The following is a 20,466-nucleotide window of genomic DNA, read 5'->3' as shown; positions in this document are numbered from 1 at the left end:
TGGCGGGGACTCAGGCGCCGGAGAGCGGTAGGGCTGGATCAGAGCCTCTCGCCAGGCAGGCGACGGAGGCCAAGTAGGGCCGGGCCTCCAGCGCCCCGCTCCCGGCGTCCGCACCCTCGCTGGCCCAGACGCCAGCCCGCCAGCCGACCAGCCACAGCTGCTTACCAGTGGCGCCTTGCTGCCTCCCCGGGGGCAGCCCTTCAACGGTTGCCGCAGTCAGAGCACCACCCCGCGGTAGGGTACGTCGAGCCCGCCCGCAGCTCTCGGGTCCCGGCAGGACCGCCCCTCTCGCGAGAAGTCGGGGCGGGGGGGGGGAGGGGGGAGTCCGTGAAGCGGGGGGAGGAGAAGAAGGGAGGGGCTTTTAACGGTGGCGGCTGGTTCTGCGCCGGATCCGGGAGAGGGGCGGGCGCCATTGTGCTTCTCTGCGGACTGTTGTGCCTCAGTTAGGGGCCTAGAACTCCGAGGAGGAAGGCGGTGGTGTGGTCGCTGCGAGCAGGACGCGCCTTGTTCAGTGCCAGCTCGGGAGCAGGGGTAATAAGCTGCGGCGCTCGGGCTTCTCCCTCTCGGGGAGTTGGTTCTAATCAAGGCCGCGTGGGGGAGGGGAGGAAACGAAGTGCAGGCCTGGGGACGCGGAGACTGCTTCCCTCGTCTTTAGTTGGGGCGGAGGAGCGTGATCCGCACCGCGGTTACGAAGGGCGGCCGGGCGCAGGCCTCCGCCGGTGGCCTTTCCTCTGGTGGTGGAGTTTGTGACGGGTAGACAGATTGTACGTCTTCCTTGTGGTCGGCGAGGGCGAGGGGCTTGGGTCCTGCTTTGGCCTTTGGCGGCCTCTTCTTGGATGGGGGTAAGGAGGATTCTCCGGATCTCTACGGACCGGGAGTGTCACGAGTGAAGTATTTAGTGAGCGCCGTGTAGAAGGCGGAGAGGGTTGGGACTCCGCCAACCCGGTCTCCATTTGAAGGGTCTTTGCCAGCCCTTAGTTGCGGTGAAGATTTGCTCATTGATCGCTCCATTTCTTGAATATCGTGATACTTCGGGAGTTGTTTTTTATCGTGGGAAATTGTTCTTCAAATAGAAATAGTTGATGGTATATATATATATGTATAAAACCTGTTGGCATAAGAAGTGAAAATAATGGAAGGCACCAGTTGTAGAATTTTCCCTCATCTTGATGGAACTGCGTAGTGAAGATGAACATGTACGAAGAAGCACCATAAAATACTACAGTTATTATTTTTTTCTACGTACGCATGTAGATAGTAATGGGAAAATCTGTCCTGGAAATGGATTCGTCACAACTAGTGTCGTTTGGCACTACTGAGAGTAAATGTGCCAGAGTGAAATTGAATTTAGTAAGATTTTTTTTTAATTTTGTAGGACTTTTTAGTTCTTTTTGTAAATTATTTTAAACCTCCCGGTAGTCCCTTCTCTCCTATCTAGAGCTAAAGTAAGGTTAAAAATGAATTTTTGATTTAAAAACCAAACGATATACTTTTGTTAACAAGGCACATGGTGTAACTAGATTTTTTTTCATGAGATAAACATTTTGATTCAGGAATGGGGGTCAGTATTTCATACAGCCTCTTGTGAAACAGTTGTGGTGTATGAGGCATTAGAGTCGGAAGATCTGGTTTTGAGTCTTAATTTTGCCATAATTATTTAACCTCTTCAGATTTTCCTTGGAAACATAGCAGTTTTCCTTGAGTTGAGGTGAGGATAAAATTAGATGAGGTAGCCGGTAGTAGTCAACACCTAGAGGATGTAATACTCTTGGGAGTGAATTTTTAATGGATATAAACAATTGAAATTGATACCTGAAGTCCAGGTGTTTATATTCTGATCAGAATAACCTTAAAATTTTACTCTGCCTGTAATATCCCCTTCCCTCCAATAATGTATTTCTGTAAGTTCCATACTACAAATGTTTTTAGATAAGAACTTTTTACAACTTTTCCTTTGCTCTCTAAATTATGCCACAGATGTAAGCATGTGGGTATGCATAGTCTTGGCTTTTTTCCAAAGTTGCATGCAGAGTCAGATGTCTTGAATAAGAATGATTAAAAATTTCTACTTACTTAAATACAGGTGATTACTCTTTGCTACGCTGGCAAGAGAGCTTACTTTCCAAGATAAAGCACAAAGATTCCCTTATATAGACATGCACGTATGTTCTACATGAAGATGTCATAATCAACTGAGACGTCATCCATGGCTCTCATACAGCCAATTTTTAATGAGCTCCATAGCCATTTCATACAACTCTTCATCTCGCATAAGTTCAAGAGTTGCCCATGTTTTACTATTTTAGGAAAATAATAGTGCAAAATTATCAAGTTATGTATAAAATTTTTGATAATTTGTTATTTGTATTCTGGCTACTAGACCAGGGCTTCATATTATAAGAATGAGCTTGACATAGCATCCGCCTTCCACAACTCAGAGTTTAGTCATGAGGCTAATGTATAAACAACTGCTGTTGCCTTGATGTAAGAACATAGTAGTACTGTGGGAGCACAAAGGAGGGGTGTTTAATCTTTGGGGAAATTTTTTACAGGAAGTATTGCTTGAACTGAGATGTGAAGATGACTAGCAGTTTGATAAGGAAATTCCAGAGTCATGGTATCTGTTTTGTTTTAGGAATGGACAATTTGTTCCCATAGCTGCAACAAATTGAATGGAAGGTGACATGAAAGACCTGCTGTTTTAGAAAGTGCTCTATGCTGTTGGGAATGGAGAGCTCTTGTGTCCCTAAGCCCAGTAAAAATGATTTTTAGATTATCTTTACTGACAGCATCCTTCTGTTACTGCAGATAATTAAGTGCCAATAATAAAGGACAATGGGAAATGTATAAGTGGAACGTAGGGTGAAATGCTTGCATCAAACCTTATTTTTAACCAACAAATTAAACTGAACTAATGAACCTTTTAACTCTTAAATGTAACAGGATTAACAACTGATCACAGTAGGATTACAATGTAAAATGAGTAAGATTTTGAATTACTTGTAGGAGCTCTTTGAAATCAGTAAAGCAAAATTCTGTTGTAATGAAATAATTTATCTTCTCACAAATCATTATAGAAACTCTATCTTTAGAGTTGCTAATAATAGTAAGATATACCCAAGGGTGGGTATAAAATTCTAATTTGAGAGTTGGCTGGGGTTTAATTTTCATTGATCTTAACTTTTCTATTCTGGTCTGAACTCGTGGTCAAAACTGGTTTTTCTTGCTCTCAAATATATTTCTCAGTGGCTCTACCAGTTAAACTACGTAAGTTGAATATCTGGTTTTGAAATCACCTACTGTTCTACACCCAGTTTTGTCAACAGCCTTAGAAGAGGGCAAATTTTGAACCTTAAAGCTAGGTTCTCACCTTTCACTAGGATCATTGCACTCCATTGTAATGTGTTTCTCACCCTTCAGAAAAAAAACCCTAAAAGTAGGTGTCCACTCCGAGTGAAGATTGAAACTTGACATTTATAGATTAAATATACTTCAGAGAAGAACAGATTATCTTATCTTATAAAGTAGTGTAGACTTAATAGTCATATTTTCTCTTGAAGATGTTAGACATTTTTCTAATTATTATTTAAGGCATGGGTATATCTTTGTATCTTAAATAGCTGTCATCTAAAAACCCAGAGGCAATTTTTTAGAGGACTTTTGGTGTGACCATGCACAGCTTCCATATCTTCAGGTTCTCTGGGATCAACAAAACACTAGCATTTCCCATTTAAAATATATATCTATTTTTTTCCCTCAGAAGCAGATTTTTTAAAGAAAAGGCTATACCAAATAGAGGTAAATAATGGAATTATGTTTGCAATTCCGGAAGACTAGTGGCTATTAAAGTACATAGGTGTTTTGTGTGATAACTCTGGCCTTCATGCCATGAATTTATTGTATAGTAATATTGTGCTCTTGACAATTCACTAACTGGAACTCCACTAGATGTTTAAGATAAATTCTAAATTAGACCCTGAAATAGAATCAGATTTTTCATAGAAACTGGGTAAATAATAATTGTAGCAAAATTAAAATTAGGATGAGTTATGATACTTTATTGCTGCATAGGAAACCACCTCAGAACCTTGTGGATTAAAACTGCTGTTTACTATTACAGTTCTGTCTACCTGTTGAACAGTTCCATTGGTTTTGCCAGGGTTCACTCATGTACCAGCATTCAGCTATGGGATTTCTCAGACTGGAAGGTCCAAGATGGCATTACTTGCATGTCTGATAGTTGGTATTGGTTCATATTTAGGCTTTGCTTCATGTGGCCTAATGATATGGGAGTCTCAAGACAGCATTCCAAGAGAGTGAAAGTGGAAGTTGTAAGACTTTTACAGCCTTGCAGATCATATAATGTCACTTAACACTGCATTCTCTTCGTCAAAGTAAATGTCACAAGACCCATATTCAAGAGGGGGAAAATCAGATTTTACCTCCAGCAACATCACAGTATAAAGAGGTATGCGTACTTGGATGGGAGGGATTTGGAGCCATGTTTTATAATTTACCACAAGTTGCTTAGAATAGTTTTAAGTACAGGCACTTTTAAAGATGTCATGATTGGGATTTTCTTTAAAATAGAGGATGGTAAAATAGACTATAAGGTAAGTCAGGTGTTGATAATTGTTGGAGACTGTTGATTGGTACATGGAGGTTTACTACTGTCTCTAGCGTTTGAAATTTTTTATAGTAAATTTTTTAAGGCATACTCAGGTACTTGAAACATTCTGTGAGAGATTTTAACCTTATCTTCTACTTAATATTTACTAGAATAGTACATTTTAGCTTAGTATTTATTTTTCTTGTGGTATGTAGATACTAAAAGAGGGTAGACCAGTAGTACAACAACCCAACCAGAGATAACAAAATGTTAATAATGCTTATTTTTCCCAATATTTGTGCATATACTTATATAGGCAAGGTTTTTTTTTTTTAAGATAGTAATTATTCTCCTGTAATAAATCTGAATGACTTTAAAAAGTCTTTTTACCATGTGTTAAAGACACTTTTTTTTAAAAGATTTTAGGGAGGGAGAGAGAGCAAGGGCAGGGTGGGCGGGGGAGCAGAGGGGGATGGACAAGCAGACTTCGTGCTTAGTGCAGAGCCCAATGTGGGGTTCGGTTCCAGGACCCTGAGATCATGACCCAAGCCGAAATTAAGAGTCGAATGCTCGACTGACTGAGCCACCCAGGCACAAAAAGATAAATTTCAAGTAATGAAAAAGCCAAGAGAATGTCTACTAAGCTGTATGAAACTTTTTAATAGTGATAGCATTGCTTAATAGTAGCGAGTATTTGCTAAATACGTAGTATGTGCCAGCAAAGTTCAAAATATACCTTGGAAGTTGGTACTATTATTATCCCCATTTTGTAGGCAAATAAATATTAGAGAAATTAAGCCTAGGGTCACAACGAGTAAAGGACAGATCTCATAGCTTGTGTTCTTAACTGTCATTTCTGCAAATAGTTAGAAATTGGCTGGTGTGCCAAAAATTGGGCAATGCTTAATTTATCTTGCCTGGCCTCAGTTTCATATTTATTTTTATCTTTATTAATTAATTAATAAAGGGAAAGTTTTAGGTGTGGGCCATACTATTTGTGAGTGTAGATGGGCCTGAGGCCTTTTTTGTTAGTCTAGTTATTTGGTTTATGACTACTGTGTGATTCCTTGACCAATCCTGAATAACACTGTTAATTGTAAGTAATGGAACAGAGTGGTCTAGAGAGTGATGGGAAAGGATACAGGTTATTTGAGAGATCCCGTTATAAGCAGAATCAGCAAAAAACCTTTTAACATTATGCTGTCATTTTTCTGATCTTAGGAATTAATAAGCTTTCTAAATTTGGTAATCAGGAGTCCAAGTCATAGTTGGTAAACAATTTGTGGTAGTGCTCAAAGAAACCTTTTCCCTAAGTAGGGAAATAGGTAAAACTCCCTTGGTCTTAAGAGTTTTCTGATACTGCCAGAAGCTTTTCAGTTCACTTTTTCATTGTCTCCTATTTTTATTCTTCAAAGGTCAACTCAGATGTTACCTCCTCTGAAGTCTTTCATCTGGAACTTTTGCTATTCCCAGTCAGTGCTCCCATGGCATTTTCAGGTTTTTGTTGTTTTTAAATACAGTTTTCAGTGTGGTGTGAGTGTCTGATCTAGAAATTGGTGTAATTGCTAATTCTCTTTGGTAATTATTCTTGTTGGGCTTCCTGACTCTGATCCTTTTGTCAGTTTTGAAAAAATTTCAGCCAGTATCTCTTCAATATTTTTCTCTGCCCTGATCCTTTCCTTGTGTAAATCCAACTAAATGTACACATTTCCTCACTCCTCTTTCGGTGTCTCTTAAACCCTCTCTTCTATATTTATCGTCGTCTGTTTTTCCATGCTTCATTCTGGATAATTTTCTTTTAGCCTATTTCTGTAGTTCTTCAGTTTTGCTTACTTTATCGTTAAATGCATCAGTTTTCCACTTTGCTAACATTGGGGCCATATTCATCTGGTTTTGCTGACTCATACCTCTTGGCAGTGGGTTAATTTTTTTTCCTTTTATTTTTGTGTCTTGTAATTTTTGGTTAAATGCCCAGCATTGTAAGTTAAAAAAAAAAAGTGGAAATTGAGATAATATTTAAGCCTGGATATGGACATACTCTACTTCTGTCAGACTGTTGGTGTGATGGGTTGAGTTGGTTTAGTCTGTAGTTGAGCCAGGCTTGAACTTTATCATCACTTTACCTTCAGAGTTTTTCAGTAGTAGACTGCTATTACATAGTGCTTGGTGTGAGGGCTGGGGTACTGGAGGATTTCTTTTAGTATTCTTTCACTATCCTCACCTTCCTGCAGGCCCTGCACATCTGTATCGTAAAGAGGTCTCTCTCTCTCAGGTTGTAACTCTCTCAGCAGTAGGCTGCCTTTGTTTCTTATTTGAAGCAAAGCTCATGGTAAAAGGGGTTGTTCTTAGTTCTGTATATCTTTCTCTAGTCAGTCAGGCTCTCTGTGCCTGGTCCTCAGAGGTGGGCTGTCTCAAAATTTCTGTTCTTCTTCTGCCTCCTAGAGTTCAGTGTGCATGCAGACCCCTGCCATGCCCCCCAACCCTCCTGCACCCCAAAAGCAACTGATCTCTGCCTTGTATTGATGGGAGATCTTGGACAAGCAGGTTTCATAGCCCTGCAAGTGGCCACAGACCTTTTCCTTGTATTGGTGTAGGATCTGTGCTGGAAGTGGGTTTCATACCCCCTTTCCTAACCACAACCAATCCCACCTTGTACTCCTGTAGGATCTGGAGCATGGATGACCTTCTTCAAGTTCTCTCTTAAGCATAGGCAGGCTCTGCATGGTCATAACTATAGAGAATGAGACTTTCAGCTCTCCTGTTTGTCCTCATTCTTTCTTAGGAGCTTTCAGTGGAGATTTTTGCAAAAGACTCACCTTGTGTCGAGGCTCCCAGAGTTTCTAAACTGTCTCACACTAGCAGATATTTATTTTTAGATATTTAAGAATTTGATAAATTTCGGCTGTTTCTTATCAGCCTTTTTGTGGCCACCTTTGTTTTATTTCTTCTTGTGGAGGGGCTCACCCATTCTTTGTTGTTCAACTTGTAGCCTCAGCTCTGGTGCACTTGAGAAAAGTGATTTAATAGATTATCTGGCTCATTCTTGTTATGTTAGGAATTGGAGTGATGTTCTCTTATATTTTTCTATGCATTAAGCAGTGAGGGAATATTTAAGCCCAATTTTATTTGTTTTATTTTGCTTGAAAATCAAGCAGAGACAAGTTGGGAGACTAGTAAAATCAGTATCCACATAACCATGTCTTATGCATATTCTGGGCTTTGATTTCTTCCACAGGACTGGTAAAATGAAAATTTAAGTTTTCTAGAAATTACAAATGTTCCCAGGGCGGAAATCGCTTTTGTGTTTTCATATCTCTTGGAATCCCATTTTCCCTTCATTACATTCTTTTCATTACATATCCTTAATTGTCTTGTCAGGCCTCCATTGCTTTTAAGAGGATGCTTTTTATATTTTAATCTAACATTTTTCACTGTTTTGAGGAAGGATTGCTTTGAGTAATCTGCTATCAGGAACTTCAGATTCTCTTCTATAGCATTTTGTATATCTGCTATTATACTTGTATCACAGTTATTTTTGTACTTATTTTTATTCCACTCCCTCTACCCCTGAAATATGAGTTTCAGGAGATAGGTTTTATTATATTTCTAGAATTTAGCACCCTACCTGGTATATTGAAAGTACTCAGTAACTTTTTTTTTTTTTTTTAAAGATTTTACTTATTTATTTGACAGAGAGAGACACAGCAACAGCAGGAACACAAGCAGGGGGAGTGGAGAGGGAGAAGCAGACATCTCGCTGAGCAGGAAGCCCGATGCGGGGCTTGATCCCAGGACCCTGGGATCATGACCTGAGCCGAAGGCAGACGCTTAACGACTGAGCCACCCAGGCGCCCCAAAAGTACTCAGTAACTTTTAGGGTTTTTTTTGTTGGTTTGGTTTGGTTTGGTTTGGTTTTTTGGTGGCAATTGGAAATTAGGTGGAAATAGTAGGTTAGAGTTCTGGATGCTGGGGCCAAAGAATTTAGACTTCCTTTCTAGTAAGGTACTAGAAAAAAAGAATTTGATTGGAAGTGGCACCATTACTAGTAGAATGAAATACAAAAGATGAAAATGTGAGTTCACTTTAGATAGAGCCAAGCATGGTATTATTAGAGATTGACTTTGTTGGTTTACCCAGAGTGGCTCTGGTAATCCAGGTAAAGTCTTGCTGAAAACATTGTAAAATTCAATTTTAATTTGTTTGTATTCCAATGTGAGTTGTGAGATAGTTTCTCAGTTGCATTTAACATGTGATTTTGAGTTCTTGATAATTTGCAGATAACATCAGGCACAGAATTACAGAATTTTACATGTCAGGTGATGATACAGAATTTCTTTAGGCTTTTAATCTGAACTGAGAGAAGGTTTAAGGCAAGAATATTTCCACAGAATAGATTTGCATTGTGCTGTTAACTTTTTTTTTTGTCTAAAGATCCTTTATAATGTTCAGCAGGTAACTGGAAAACATGAACTTACTTTGAAGAGCTCTTCAGAGAGTTTCTTAGGAAGCCCAGCAGAATGAAATTACCTTTAGGGGGGGGAAAAAGCCAATTTTCCTAGTAGCTAACAAGTCACAGCTTTATGAGATGAACAGACTACATAAATTGTAGAGTTTGTGTGAATATCTATTTTCCATTCCTGTTGCTTATGTCAGTCATTATTAAAATGCCTCAAAGTGAGAGGAGGGTATACTGAACAGGGTGAAATCACAACCGGTTAGGTAAACTAGCAGTTAAATATCTGCTCCAGAGAATCTTCACCCAAGTGACCTCATTTCCAAAGCTGAAAAGTTCCCTAAAAGTTTCAAATATTGATCAAAATATTTTTGTCGCTCATTTTCTTTTTTCTGCATTCAAAGCAAGTCTGGAGAATGGAAAATCAGCCCCTTGGAGCTGGCAGTACCTCAGCTTATTCAGATATGTTGGTAAGAAACATGAACATATAATTCAGGTGGACCTGTGATGCCTAGGACTTGCATGAGGCTTAAACAGAGTACAAATTAAGTATGCTGTGGAAATTTCATACCAATCATGAATGCTGTATACAACTTGAGTGGGAAGGCATGGCAAATAGTCACATCCCTTCTGCTCAGGCTCATGCTCCACTGTCCTATCTGACTTATAAAACACAGGTGTAGGGGTGCCTGTGTGGCTCAGTTGGTTAAGCGTCCAACTCTTGGTTTCGGCTCATGAGTTGGGCTCATGCACTGAGCATGGAGGCTGCTTAAGATCCTCTCTCTCCCTCTCCCTTTTCCCCCACTCCCCCCCCCAAAAAAAAACAAAACACAAGTTCAAGGATGAAAGTATCAAGAATTTCAAGATGTCAGGAGCAGAGCTTTCAATCAAGTGTAGCATCTTGTACTTCTGCATGTGTGACATATTTATGAAGCCAGCCCTTGGTGGTAATGGTCATCTAATTACCAAACAGCTGTCTAACTCAGGAATCAAATCTAAAGAAATTTAGATTTAAAGACGTACAATGTTAGAAAAACTGAGAGACTATTATACTGACCATTGAGGAAAGATTGTACTTAGGAACTTTTTTGTGCTGTACTCTAAGTCTTGGTTAAAAGTATTGAACTTCAAATACCTTTTTCTGATAGTTTGTTCTTGCTTATACTTTTCTGTTACAGCACTTATAACAATTTAAGTTACATGATTATTTCTGTGGTTTGTTTGTTCTCTACCTGACTGCATCTTCATAGTCACTATCTCAGTGCTTACGTTCAACGTCCTCTCATCATCTTGTTCAGTATTAATGTGCCTAGCACACACTAAATATCTAGGTTTGAAAAGATGCCTCCATAGTACTCTGTAAGTGGTCTGGTAGCAGTCTTTCAAGGACTGCACGTTTTATTTTTTTCTACATTTTTCTGTGCATTTGACCTACAACTTATGCAACCAAATTATGTAAGTTTTCTGGTTAACACCTACATTGTCAGAATTCAATCAATTTATGTAGAGGAGTTGCCAAAAATAGTTTCATAGAGTATAAATTCTGTATCTCAGAGGACTCTGCCTCTTTGCCTTCTCCCAAGAGATTTGTTTTGAGCAGATTTCCTACTAGGTTAGTTTCATTCCGCAAGTAAGTCTGCAAGTAAGAATTGAGTATAAATACAAAGTATAATAAGGTATGATTAAGAAGTATAATTGTTATAGAACTATGTGTAGGCCTATATCTCTTAAAAAATTTTGTCTTTCTGTTAATATCCTCATCACAAATATAGTCCCTTGTTCAGTATTTTTTTAATAGTCCTTTGTTTAGTATTTTTATAGCTATCTTAATAAAATGATGAACCTGCTACTTGTTAAATCATTTATGGGTTTTTGCATGTCAGTATTTAACCATTGATATTCCTGTTACTAATGTATACCTTCTTTGAATGTCCAGTTCTTAATTATTTTTAATAAAATTTTATATGGATGTAGTGTAAATGGTTTATAAAAAGCTGAAGATAGGGGCGCCTGGATGGCTTGTAGTTTAGGCGACTGACTCTTGATTTTGGCTCAGGTCATGATCTCAGGGTCCTGGTATAGAGCCCTGCATCTTGCTTTGCTCAGTGGGGTGTCTGCTTTGGGATTCTCTCTCCCTCTGCCCCTGACCCTGCTTGCTTGCTCTCTTTCTCTAAAATAAATAAATCTTAAAAAAAAAAAAAAAAAGCTAGAAGGTAGAAAAGATTTAACCAGGTCACTTTTAAGAGACAACCCAAGGACTATTAATAATTGTCCTGGGAAAATGAGCAGGAATTACGACTTTTCTGGAGATTCTAGACAAACCAGGAAATATGGTCATCCTATTTTAAAAAGGAAAAGAGGAGTACTTTGCCCCACCCTTCATTTCCGGTCTCTTTCCAAAGGCAGTTACCTTCAACTTTTAGCTGTTCCGGGATTTACCTTCACATTTCTTTTTTTTAAGATTTTATTTATTTTTTGACAGACACAGCAAGACGGACACACACACACAGACACAAGCAGGGGGAGTGGAAGAGGGAGAAGCAGGCTTCCCGCTGAGCAGGGAGCCTGATGTGGGGCTTGGTCCCAGGACCCTGGGATCATGACCTGAGCCGAAGGCAGATGCTTAACGACTGAGCCACCCAGGCGCCCCTGCCTTCACATTTCTGAAGAATGTTTATACTGTTTAGCGATTTTTCATATGTATTTTCCTTATTTACCCTTGTCTTCACTTCCCCAGTCACCTCCATCCTACAGCATGTTTGTAGCAAAACTGTTGATTCAATACCTTATGTTTACATTATTGTAACTAATTAATATTCACCCAAACACTCCTTTTTTTTTTTATTTGACAGATACACAGTGAGAACACAAACAGGGGGAGTGGGAGAGGGAGAAGCGAAGCAGGCTTCCCGCTGAGCAGGGAGCCCTATGCGGGGCTCGATCCCAGGACCCTGGGATCATGACCTGAGCGGAAGGCAGAGGCTTAAGGACTGAGCCACCCAGGCACCCCGAAACACCCCCTTTCTTGAACAATAACTGATAACGGAGAAAATTTAATTGCTGTTTGTTCTTTTGTACTTAGCAGTTTTTCTTCCCCAGTTGTATCATGGTCTGTGCCATATATGCCAAAATAGTTTCCATATGCCCCACCTTCTTCCCCCCTGAACTTTGCTTCCATTATCTGCAATCCTGCTCTGGTCTGGATCCTATGCTTTCTACATACCTTTGGAACTATTTCTTGGGTTCTTTGTCTAGACTTTTCTTTCTTAACAGTTTCCTGGGTTCCATGTCTGTTTCTTTCATTCTTTACACTCTCATTTTCATAGGACAATACTCTTCATTTATCTTCCTTTGATATTTATCTTGTTTTTTGATCTTTTTAAAAGATCTTGCATGTCTGAAAACGGGTCCTATTCTCCACCTCACATTTAATTGATTGGAATTCAAGGGTAAGCATTTTTCTCAGTACAACAGGCATTGCTTCATTGTCTTAAGAAGCCAGTACAGGATCTCTTCATTTTTGGTGTTCTAAAATTTCAATATGATAAATTGTGCTTAGTGTTGGTCTTTTTTTCTTTGATCCTTCTGGGTACTCTCAAGCCCTTTCAATGTGGAGATTTGTATCCTTCAGTTCTAGAAAGTTTCTTTTATTTCTTTGGTAGTTTTCTTTCTTCTCTCTTTATTAATCATGGCTAAAGTCAGATGATAATTCCCCTGGTTAGTTCTGTTTTAAAGTTGTAGTTTCTATTTCTGAGAGGTTTCCTCAATTTATTCCCAATAATTGTTGAATTATTCATTTCATTGTATCACAGTTTTTAAAAAGTGTAATCCCATTTTGAATGTCCACAAATTCTTTATTATACTCCAATTTCCTAAGCACCCTGTTATTTTATGAATGGATGTCTTTTGATCTCTTTGAGAGTAGTAGTTAGCTATTTTCCCCAAATTTCCTTTAAGTTCCTTTTTGGGGGGACGGTTATCCTGGTCTTTCATATCAGAGGGTTTCATTGGATACTTAGTAATCCTTAATGTTTATCTGTTTGAAGGAAACACTAAAAAAACTGATTAGAAAACTCTTGGTGACTAGTGGACTTTGCTGTGGGGTAGGATGTTCATGTGGCAAACTAGCTTGGTAATTGGGAGCAGTCCAAATGTCAGTATCAGAAATCTTACCTCTGGTGTTTTGTTTTGTGATCCAAGAGTAAAATCCCTTAATTTTATGGCAACATTGTAGAAATAGGACTGGGAAAAAGTCCTCAGGTCTCAGCATTGAGCATATAGATTTTATTTTTTACACTTACCTCTGCAGATTTGATTGTATACTTGGGTGGGATGAATTGCCTCTGAAATCCTTATTCTTGAGAGAATAAATACTTTTTTAAGAATGAAGCTAGGGGAAGAATTTGGGGTTTTACTGCTCCAACTACAGATTTTATTTTAAGTCCACGCATCTTCTCTTTTATGGTATCTTGTACCTTCAGGTCATGGTTATTTTTCTTTCTTTTTTTTTTTTTAAATATTTTATTTATTTGTTTGACAGAGACAGCTAGAGAGGGAATACAAGCAGGGGGAGTGAGAGAGGGAGAAGCAGGCTTCCCACTGAGCAGGGAGCCCGATGCGGAGCTCGATCCCAGGACCCTGGGATCATGACCTGAGCCGAAGGCAGACGCTTAACAACTGAGCCACCCAGGCACCCCGGTCATGGTTATTTTTCATGTGCTGAGGCTCCTAGTTTCTACCTCTTTCTAAGGGCCTAGGGTGTAGTTTTATCTTCTCTGCTTAATTATTGTGCCTTTACTCCTCTGGATTTTCCAAATACACATTGAAATCTCTTGCCTTCTGTGGCCCCTTTGGATTCATTTACTGTCGTTCTTTTTTTTTTTTTTTGATTTTATTTATTTATTTGACAGAGATACTCAGCGCGAGAGGGAACACAAGCAGGGTGAGTGGGAGAGGGAAAAGCAGGCTTCCCACGTAGCAGGGAGCCCGATGCAGGGTGAGCTGAAGGTAGACGCTTAGGACTGAGCCACCCAGGCGCCCCTCATTTGTCGTCTTATCAGGGTTTTGGAAAGAGGGGCAAAATAGATGCATAAGGATAATCTGTCATGTTTTAACTGGAAGTTCAAAAACTAACCTTTTTTGATAAGCTTTCATTTATTTAATCATATCTCAGTGTGACTTTTACTGTGGTTTGTCATTAGATATTTTTAGTGGAATAATTTTAATTGAGAATGAGTTTGTGTTACATCTTTTTCATGTTTGTTGTATCCTCTGCTGCAATATAGATCATATGTTTTGTTTTTTCCTCTCTTCATTCTCTTTTCTGTTATTGCTTGATACCATGTTTTTAAATATTATCAGCAAAGTAAATTCTTTTGTAGTAACTTTTAAGGTAGAAAGTGTTGATTGATCCGAAGTTGGCAAGTTAATGAGGTTACATACCAAAAATAGATTAGATATTTTTACCTTAAATGTTTAAATTTGAATTTTTTTTTATCTTTTCCTTTTCCTTTTTTGGGGGGCAGGGGTGGCGGGTGGGGTGGGAGGGGATAGAGGGAGAGGGGGGGAGAGAGAAAATCTCAAGTAGGCTCCATGCCCAGTGCAGGGCCTGAAGCAGGGCTCCATCTCAGAATCCTGAGATCATGACCTGAGCCGAAATCAAGTCAGATGCCTAAATGACTGAGCCACCCAGATGCCCCTAAATTTGAATGTTTTAATAAAGCAAATATATCTTACCCAAGTGGCATATCAGATAAGTGAAGTGCATCTGTTTGTAGTTGGTTTAATGTCAATCCACTACCAGAACAAGAAGGCAAGTTTTGACCTTGAAAGTGGGTGGGGAGAAGTTGAAGAGATTATTGTGATTTAAAGTTTTTTTGATTTATAAAAGTAATGTCTTTATAGCAGCACTATTTGTAACAGCCTAAAATTGGAAACAGTTCAGTGTCCATCTGCAATACAATGGACAAATTTATGTGTATTGATACAATGAAATACTATATAAACTGATTAGAGTGAACTAACTACAGCCGCATGCTACAATATAAATGAATCTCACAAATACAATGTTGAGCAAATAAAACCAGACATAAAAGAATACATATTATATCATTCCATTCATATACACACAGGTGTCCACCTCTGTTCAAAAGTAGAGCATTTCTGTGAATCCTTTTGTAAGCTGGAATGGTGAAAAGTGAAGAAGCAATTACCATTAGTTTATATGGGAAAGCTTTTGAGTGTTCCCAGACCCAAAAAATAACCTCTCAGACTTTTCTGTTATTGTACACCACATCTTGCTAATGGATACACAGTATACATCGAGATAAAGCACAGAAGCTTGTAGACAGAGTTTAAAGTTATGGTGGCTTGATGCTGAGATAAGTGTAGTTCCCGGGGAATGAGGTTGGTATTGTCACTTGCTACTCAGGGTACCCACTGCCTCTATAATGCTGCAAAACAAATGCTGAATGGTGTTTTTTCACTTTTCGTTGCCTTTTTATAAAACCAAAAAATTGTCTTTGGATTTCTTTTGGTTAACGAAAGCAGGTACTATATATAGGTCTTTCATAAAAGTGTGGCATAATGTGGACTTTTGAAAAGTGGGAGATATCTGTATAATTAAAAGATCAGACATAGCTATTGTGACTCTTGGTGTAGGTTCAGAGGAATGTTTAGTAAAGAAAAGTTAGAAATTATTCTCACTTTTGAGAAAGGGAGATAGGAAAACAAATTATAGCATAAGGTTGTGTGTCTTAAAAGTATATACAGAGTAGAAGCACACAAAGAAAAATGGTTGATTTCATACCATGACAAGGAATTGAATGGGGAATGTATAGAGTTTCCAGGTACGTACAAAGTCCTGTGAGGGTATATTGTGATAAGGGGGGTGCAAATAGTACAGTGTAGCTAATGCTCATGGTTTGAGTATTAAACACTAATAATAGATAAGAATAGCAAGACAGCCAAGAACAAATTTGTCTTGGATTCCATAGAGACAAAATTGAGTAAGGAAAAAAGCCCAGGCTTTGGAAACAACCTCAGTTCCTCATCCCTCTTTCATCAGTTTGCTTCATTCTATGGTCAGTAGGAAGCCTTTGATGGACTTTAGACTTCTGCCTTAGAGGAGAGGGGTGTTGATAGTCTCATAATTCACAATGTCGGATATAGTTAATTTGCATGGTTAATTCTTGATTTGAGCTGATGATTAAGGAGGATTAAGAATCAGAGATTTGCGTGTTTTCCCAAAGGCAATTAATCAACATTTGCATTTCACAGGAAACCTCCAGAATGGAGTCTAAACCTTCAAGGATTCCAAGAAGAATTTCTGTTCAACCCCCCAGCTCTTTAAGTGCTAGGATGATGTCTGGAAGCAGAGGAAATAGTTTAAATGATACCTATCACTCAAGAGAGTCTTCATTTAGACTGGATTCTGAATATCAGGTAACATCTTAATTTGGAATGTATGTACACAGTTTCTTTCAAAATCCTTGGGGCCACATGGTTTTTAGATTTTAGAAAAGTAGTGAGTGTCGTTAATAAGACACTCAGATGGATCTGAGGCATCCTGTAATAAAACACACTAATAATATCTGCGGGAAAATGAATGATTATTCACACCAAGTAGCAAAAACTCAGTGTTTTCAATCTTTGTGGAATTCAAAATTATGAGGAAGGCTTTGTGGTCTTATGTAAAATCATCATACTGTATTTCAAAGACTTGGAAACCTATTTACTTAAAAAACATAAGTATCAATTTAAGTATAAATTTGACTAAATTAGTCAATGTGGATGACTTGGTCAAAGGATCAAAAACTGCATCCTTTCTTAACATTATACCTATTCATCTGACTTTTCTCTGCATGTACACAGAGCAGTGGTAGAGTAGTGATTGTTAAGTTTTTCTTTAGTATAGCTTCTAAGTATTTTGCTTTTAGTGGTGGGTGATTATTAAAAGACTTGTGAAGATGTATTACTATCAGTCTTTGAGACAAATTTTGGGGCTTTATTTTCATGCTTAGTGTAACGAGTTTGCAGATTCATAATCTACATAAGCTACTCTTACATAGTTAATTTTCCTTTGGATTGATAGCACTTATGGTTTTGAAATGGCTTATTAGTGTTATAAACATAGTAGTTTTAGTAAAAAACAGTATAAATCTCAGAAGGCATGATTTCTAGGTTTAATGCAGTTCATATTCATCTTTCAAATTTCAGGTTATTGTATTATTGGCTGAACAGCTAATTAAATCATGTGCACAAGACTGATGTTAGGTAACTTGAATCTAAGAGAATCTTTTAGTGAAAATTTCCATTTAAGTATTTGTATAAATGTATATATCATGTGATATACTACATGAAAAAGTCTCATTTTAAAATATTTTTACACAGTAATAAGCATTTTATAAAATATTCAGAGAAAGACTAAAGTAAAAATCTTCTCTAAAATGCATATAATACATACTTCCTCACTTTTTTTTTTTAAGAGCTTATTTATTTGACAGAGAGAGAGAGCGAGAGCAGGAACACAAGCAGGGGAGTGGGAGAGGGAGAAGCAGGCTTCCCGCTGAGCAGGGAGCCCGATGTGGGGCTCAATCCCAGGACTGTGGGATCATGACCTGAGCCGAAGGCAGACGCTTAACAGCTGAGCCACCCACGCGCCCCAACTTCCTCACTTTCTATGAACTAATTTACTAAGTCTCATTTTAAATGGCTGGTTGATAATGTATTTTTTTATTCTGTTGCTAGACCAAAGGATACTTTACCAGAGGTACAGAATCACATATCTGCATCCTATAGAAAAGTTCTGGGTTAAATGATTATGACTTAATAAGAGCACAGATTGATTGGGGCGCCTGGGTGGCTCAGATGGTTAAGCGTCTGCCTTCGGCTCAGGTCTGAGTTTTTTCCCTGTATTGTCTTCATAAAAAATTTGTCTACAGATCTTTTTCTAATTTTTCATAAAGCTTATTAGTGAGGAACAGACTCTGAACCCAGACTCTATTGCCTGGATTGGAGTCCCGTTCCACTACTTACTAGCTGTGTGAACGTGGGCAAGTTTCTTTATTACATCTTCCTTTCTTATTTTCCGTATCAGTCAATCAGGTTGTTAGTGTTAGATGAATTATTACACTGAATGAGAATAGTCCCTGCCACATGATAAACACTATATAAATGTTAGCTGCCACATTTGTTTTTATTTTAATTGTTATAGTTAATTATATTAGCTGCTAAAAGTCTTGGCTGTGTTTAGAAAATTTATTGACATTCGCTTGAAAAGATAAGTATCTTCAGGACGATTCCAGCTTTTTCTTAACGTCCTAGATTACTTTAAAAGTCGTAGTTTTCATTGTGGGGGTTAAACAAATGCAAGCATAAAAAACCACTTATGTCTTTTATTGATTAAGATAAATCAGGGTTGGAGTTTTTCTTAATGTTTTTCAGTTGCTTCAAATGGCATCCAGTTTTTTTTAATGGATTATAGGAACATTTCCAATCTTAAACCAGTTACTCCTAGCCTGCTTTGCTCTTTAGTTTTGATTTAGAAACTGAGACTTCTGTGTTCTTGCAAAAATTATTTTATATCTGTGTTTTTTCCGTAAAATGGTGGTAACAGTAGCTCACGTGTTTGTTATTAAGATTAATTGAAAGAAATAATACATTAAAGCACTTAAAACTGTGCCTGGAACTTAGTAAGGGTTCAGATGTTTCTGTTTATGATGATGATGATTGTGATTGCTACTGTTATCATTATTTCCTGGCTTTATATTGGCTTAAATAGATACATTTAAGGTATAGTGTAATACGTTGTCAGAATATTTAAGTTACATACTATGTATTTAGTTTTATATAATATCCTTAATACTACTTATGTATTTAGTTTTATATAATATCCTTAATACTACTTAACAAAATGTATATTTAATGAGTGAGACCTTTAAATGTCAGAGGGAATATTTCAAAATCGCTGAACTGCTTTCAACATAACACTCCCCTTGTCTCAGACACTTAGTAAAGCTGAAGCTTCAGAAAGGAGGTCAGGACTAGGCATGATAGATCAATTTCAGTTATGTTAAGGATTAAATAATAGGGAAATACCGTCTATTTATATAGTGCTTAACAATTTGTAGAACATTTTTCGCTTTTAATTTTTTAATTTTTTTAAATGTAGCTTTTTTTTTTAAGATTTTTATTTACTTACTTGACAGAGATACACAGCGAGAGAGGGAACACAAGCGGGGGGAGTGGGAGAGGGAGAAGCAGGCTTCCCGCGGAGCAGGGAGCCTGATGGCGGGCTCCATCCCAGGACCCTGGGATCATGACCTGAGCCGAAGGCAGAGAGAGGCTTAAGGACTGAGCCACCCAGGCGCCCTTGCTTTTAATTTTAAATAGGATAATACTTGTGTCATTTTATAGGTAAGGATCTGAAATCTGAAAAGAGAAGTCGTTTCCCTCAGTCACATGACTAGTATATAGTGTACCTGAGTTTAAGAATCTAAGATTTACAGATAGCATTGTTTTTTTGGGAAAATATAGATTCTAAGTTCCGAACAGTTGATTTTCTGAAGATCTTTTGGTTCTCAGCCATTTGTTAGCTGGGCTGCCTCTGTTATTAATCTTGCTGATATTTCTGTTCCTTCATCTTGAAGTTTTTGTTACAATTTGAATGGTTGAAAACTATGATCATCTTATCTCTTTGTTAACAGTAAGTAGAATTTTAAATATTTTTTTAAAGAAAATTTAATTCCTTTAATTCATATTGTTAAAAGTAAAAATTTGGGGGCGCCTGGGTGGCTCAGTCATTAAGCCTCTGCCTTTGGCTCAGGTCATGATCCCAGGGTCCTGGGATCGAGTTCCACATCAGGCTCCCTGCTCGGTGGGAAGCCTGCTTCTCCCTCTCCCACTCTCCCTGCTTGTGTTCCCTCTCTCGCTGTCTCTCTCTCTGTTAAAAAATAAATTAAAAAATCTTTAAATAATAAAAAAAATAAAAGGTAAAATTTGGGAGCATTCTGTGAATATGTAACTGTTTATGTAAGTTCCATATATATTTCTATAACTCAATTTAAGAACTGCTAACCCCACTACACTTTTCCTTTTTTGCTTTGAGATTGATTACTTTTAATATGAAATAATGAGAGGCTTTTTATTTACGTGTTTTCTAGTTTGTAGATCAACTTACAGAGCTCAGTACCATTTGCATATTTTGCATACTATATTATCTCAAGAATTAAAAGAACCAGTGTCATTAACACATTTGTCTACTACAAGGTTAGCTTCCAAGGAACTAAATACATGCATGCATACATATAAATACAATTAGACAAGAAAATGAGAATAGTTTTAAAATGGAATCAAGAAAAACATAGATGAAGTACTGAGAGTGGGTCAAATTTGTGACACTGAT

At 38.0% G+C, this 20,466-nt stretch overlaps 1 protein-coding gene across 12 annotated transcripts in view; it reads left to right on the top strand.

Annotated features, from left to right (window-relative positions):
• The first annotated feature begins 380 nt into the window (after window positions 1–380).
• The window catches only part of MARCHF7 (membrane associated ring-CH-type finger 7), a 50,533-nt gene continuing 30,447 nt past the window's right edge, over window positions 381–20,466 (top strand). For 5 of the 12 annotated variants that reach the window (XM_073883670.1, XM_073883665.1, XM_073883658.1 and 2 more), the window contains exons 1-2: window positions 9,467–9,532; window positions 16,341–16,505. In XM_073883670.1, the coding sequence (XP_073739771.1) occupies window positions 9,479–9,532; window positions 16,341–16,505 (219 nt within the window). In that variant the 5' untranslated portion in view covers window positions 9,467–9,478. Of the gene's footprint in view, window positions 532–682; window positions 843–4,261; window positions 4,469–6,024; window positions 6,107–9,466; window positions 9,533–14,629; window positions 15,911–16,340; window positions 16,506–20,466 lie in introns of those variants that run through there. The other 7 variants (XM_073883677.1, XM_073883653.1, XM_073883674.1 and 4 more) reach the window with 7 other exon arrangements.

Source organism: Callorhinus ursinus, unplaced genomic scaffold, assembly GCF_003265705.2.
Source record: "Callorhinus ursinus isolate GAN/ISIS: 27379988/994484 unplaced genomic scaffold, GSC_fseal_2.0 scaffold2, whole genome shotgun sequence".
Lineage (NCBI taxonomy): Eukaryota > Metazoa > Chordata > Mammalia > Carnivora > Otariidae > Callorhinus > Callorhinus ursinus.
The sequence above is the reverse complement of the archived record's forward strand: the minus strand, read 5'-3'. Positions and strand labels throughout refer to the sequence as shown.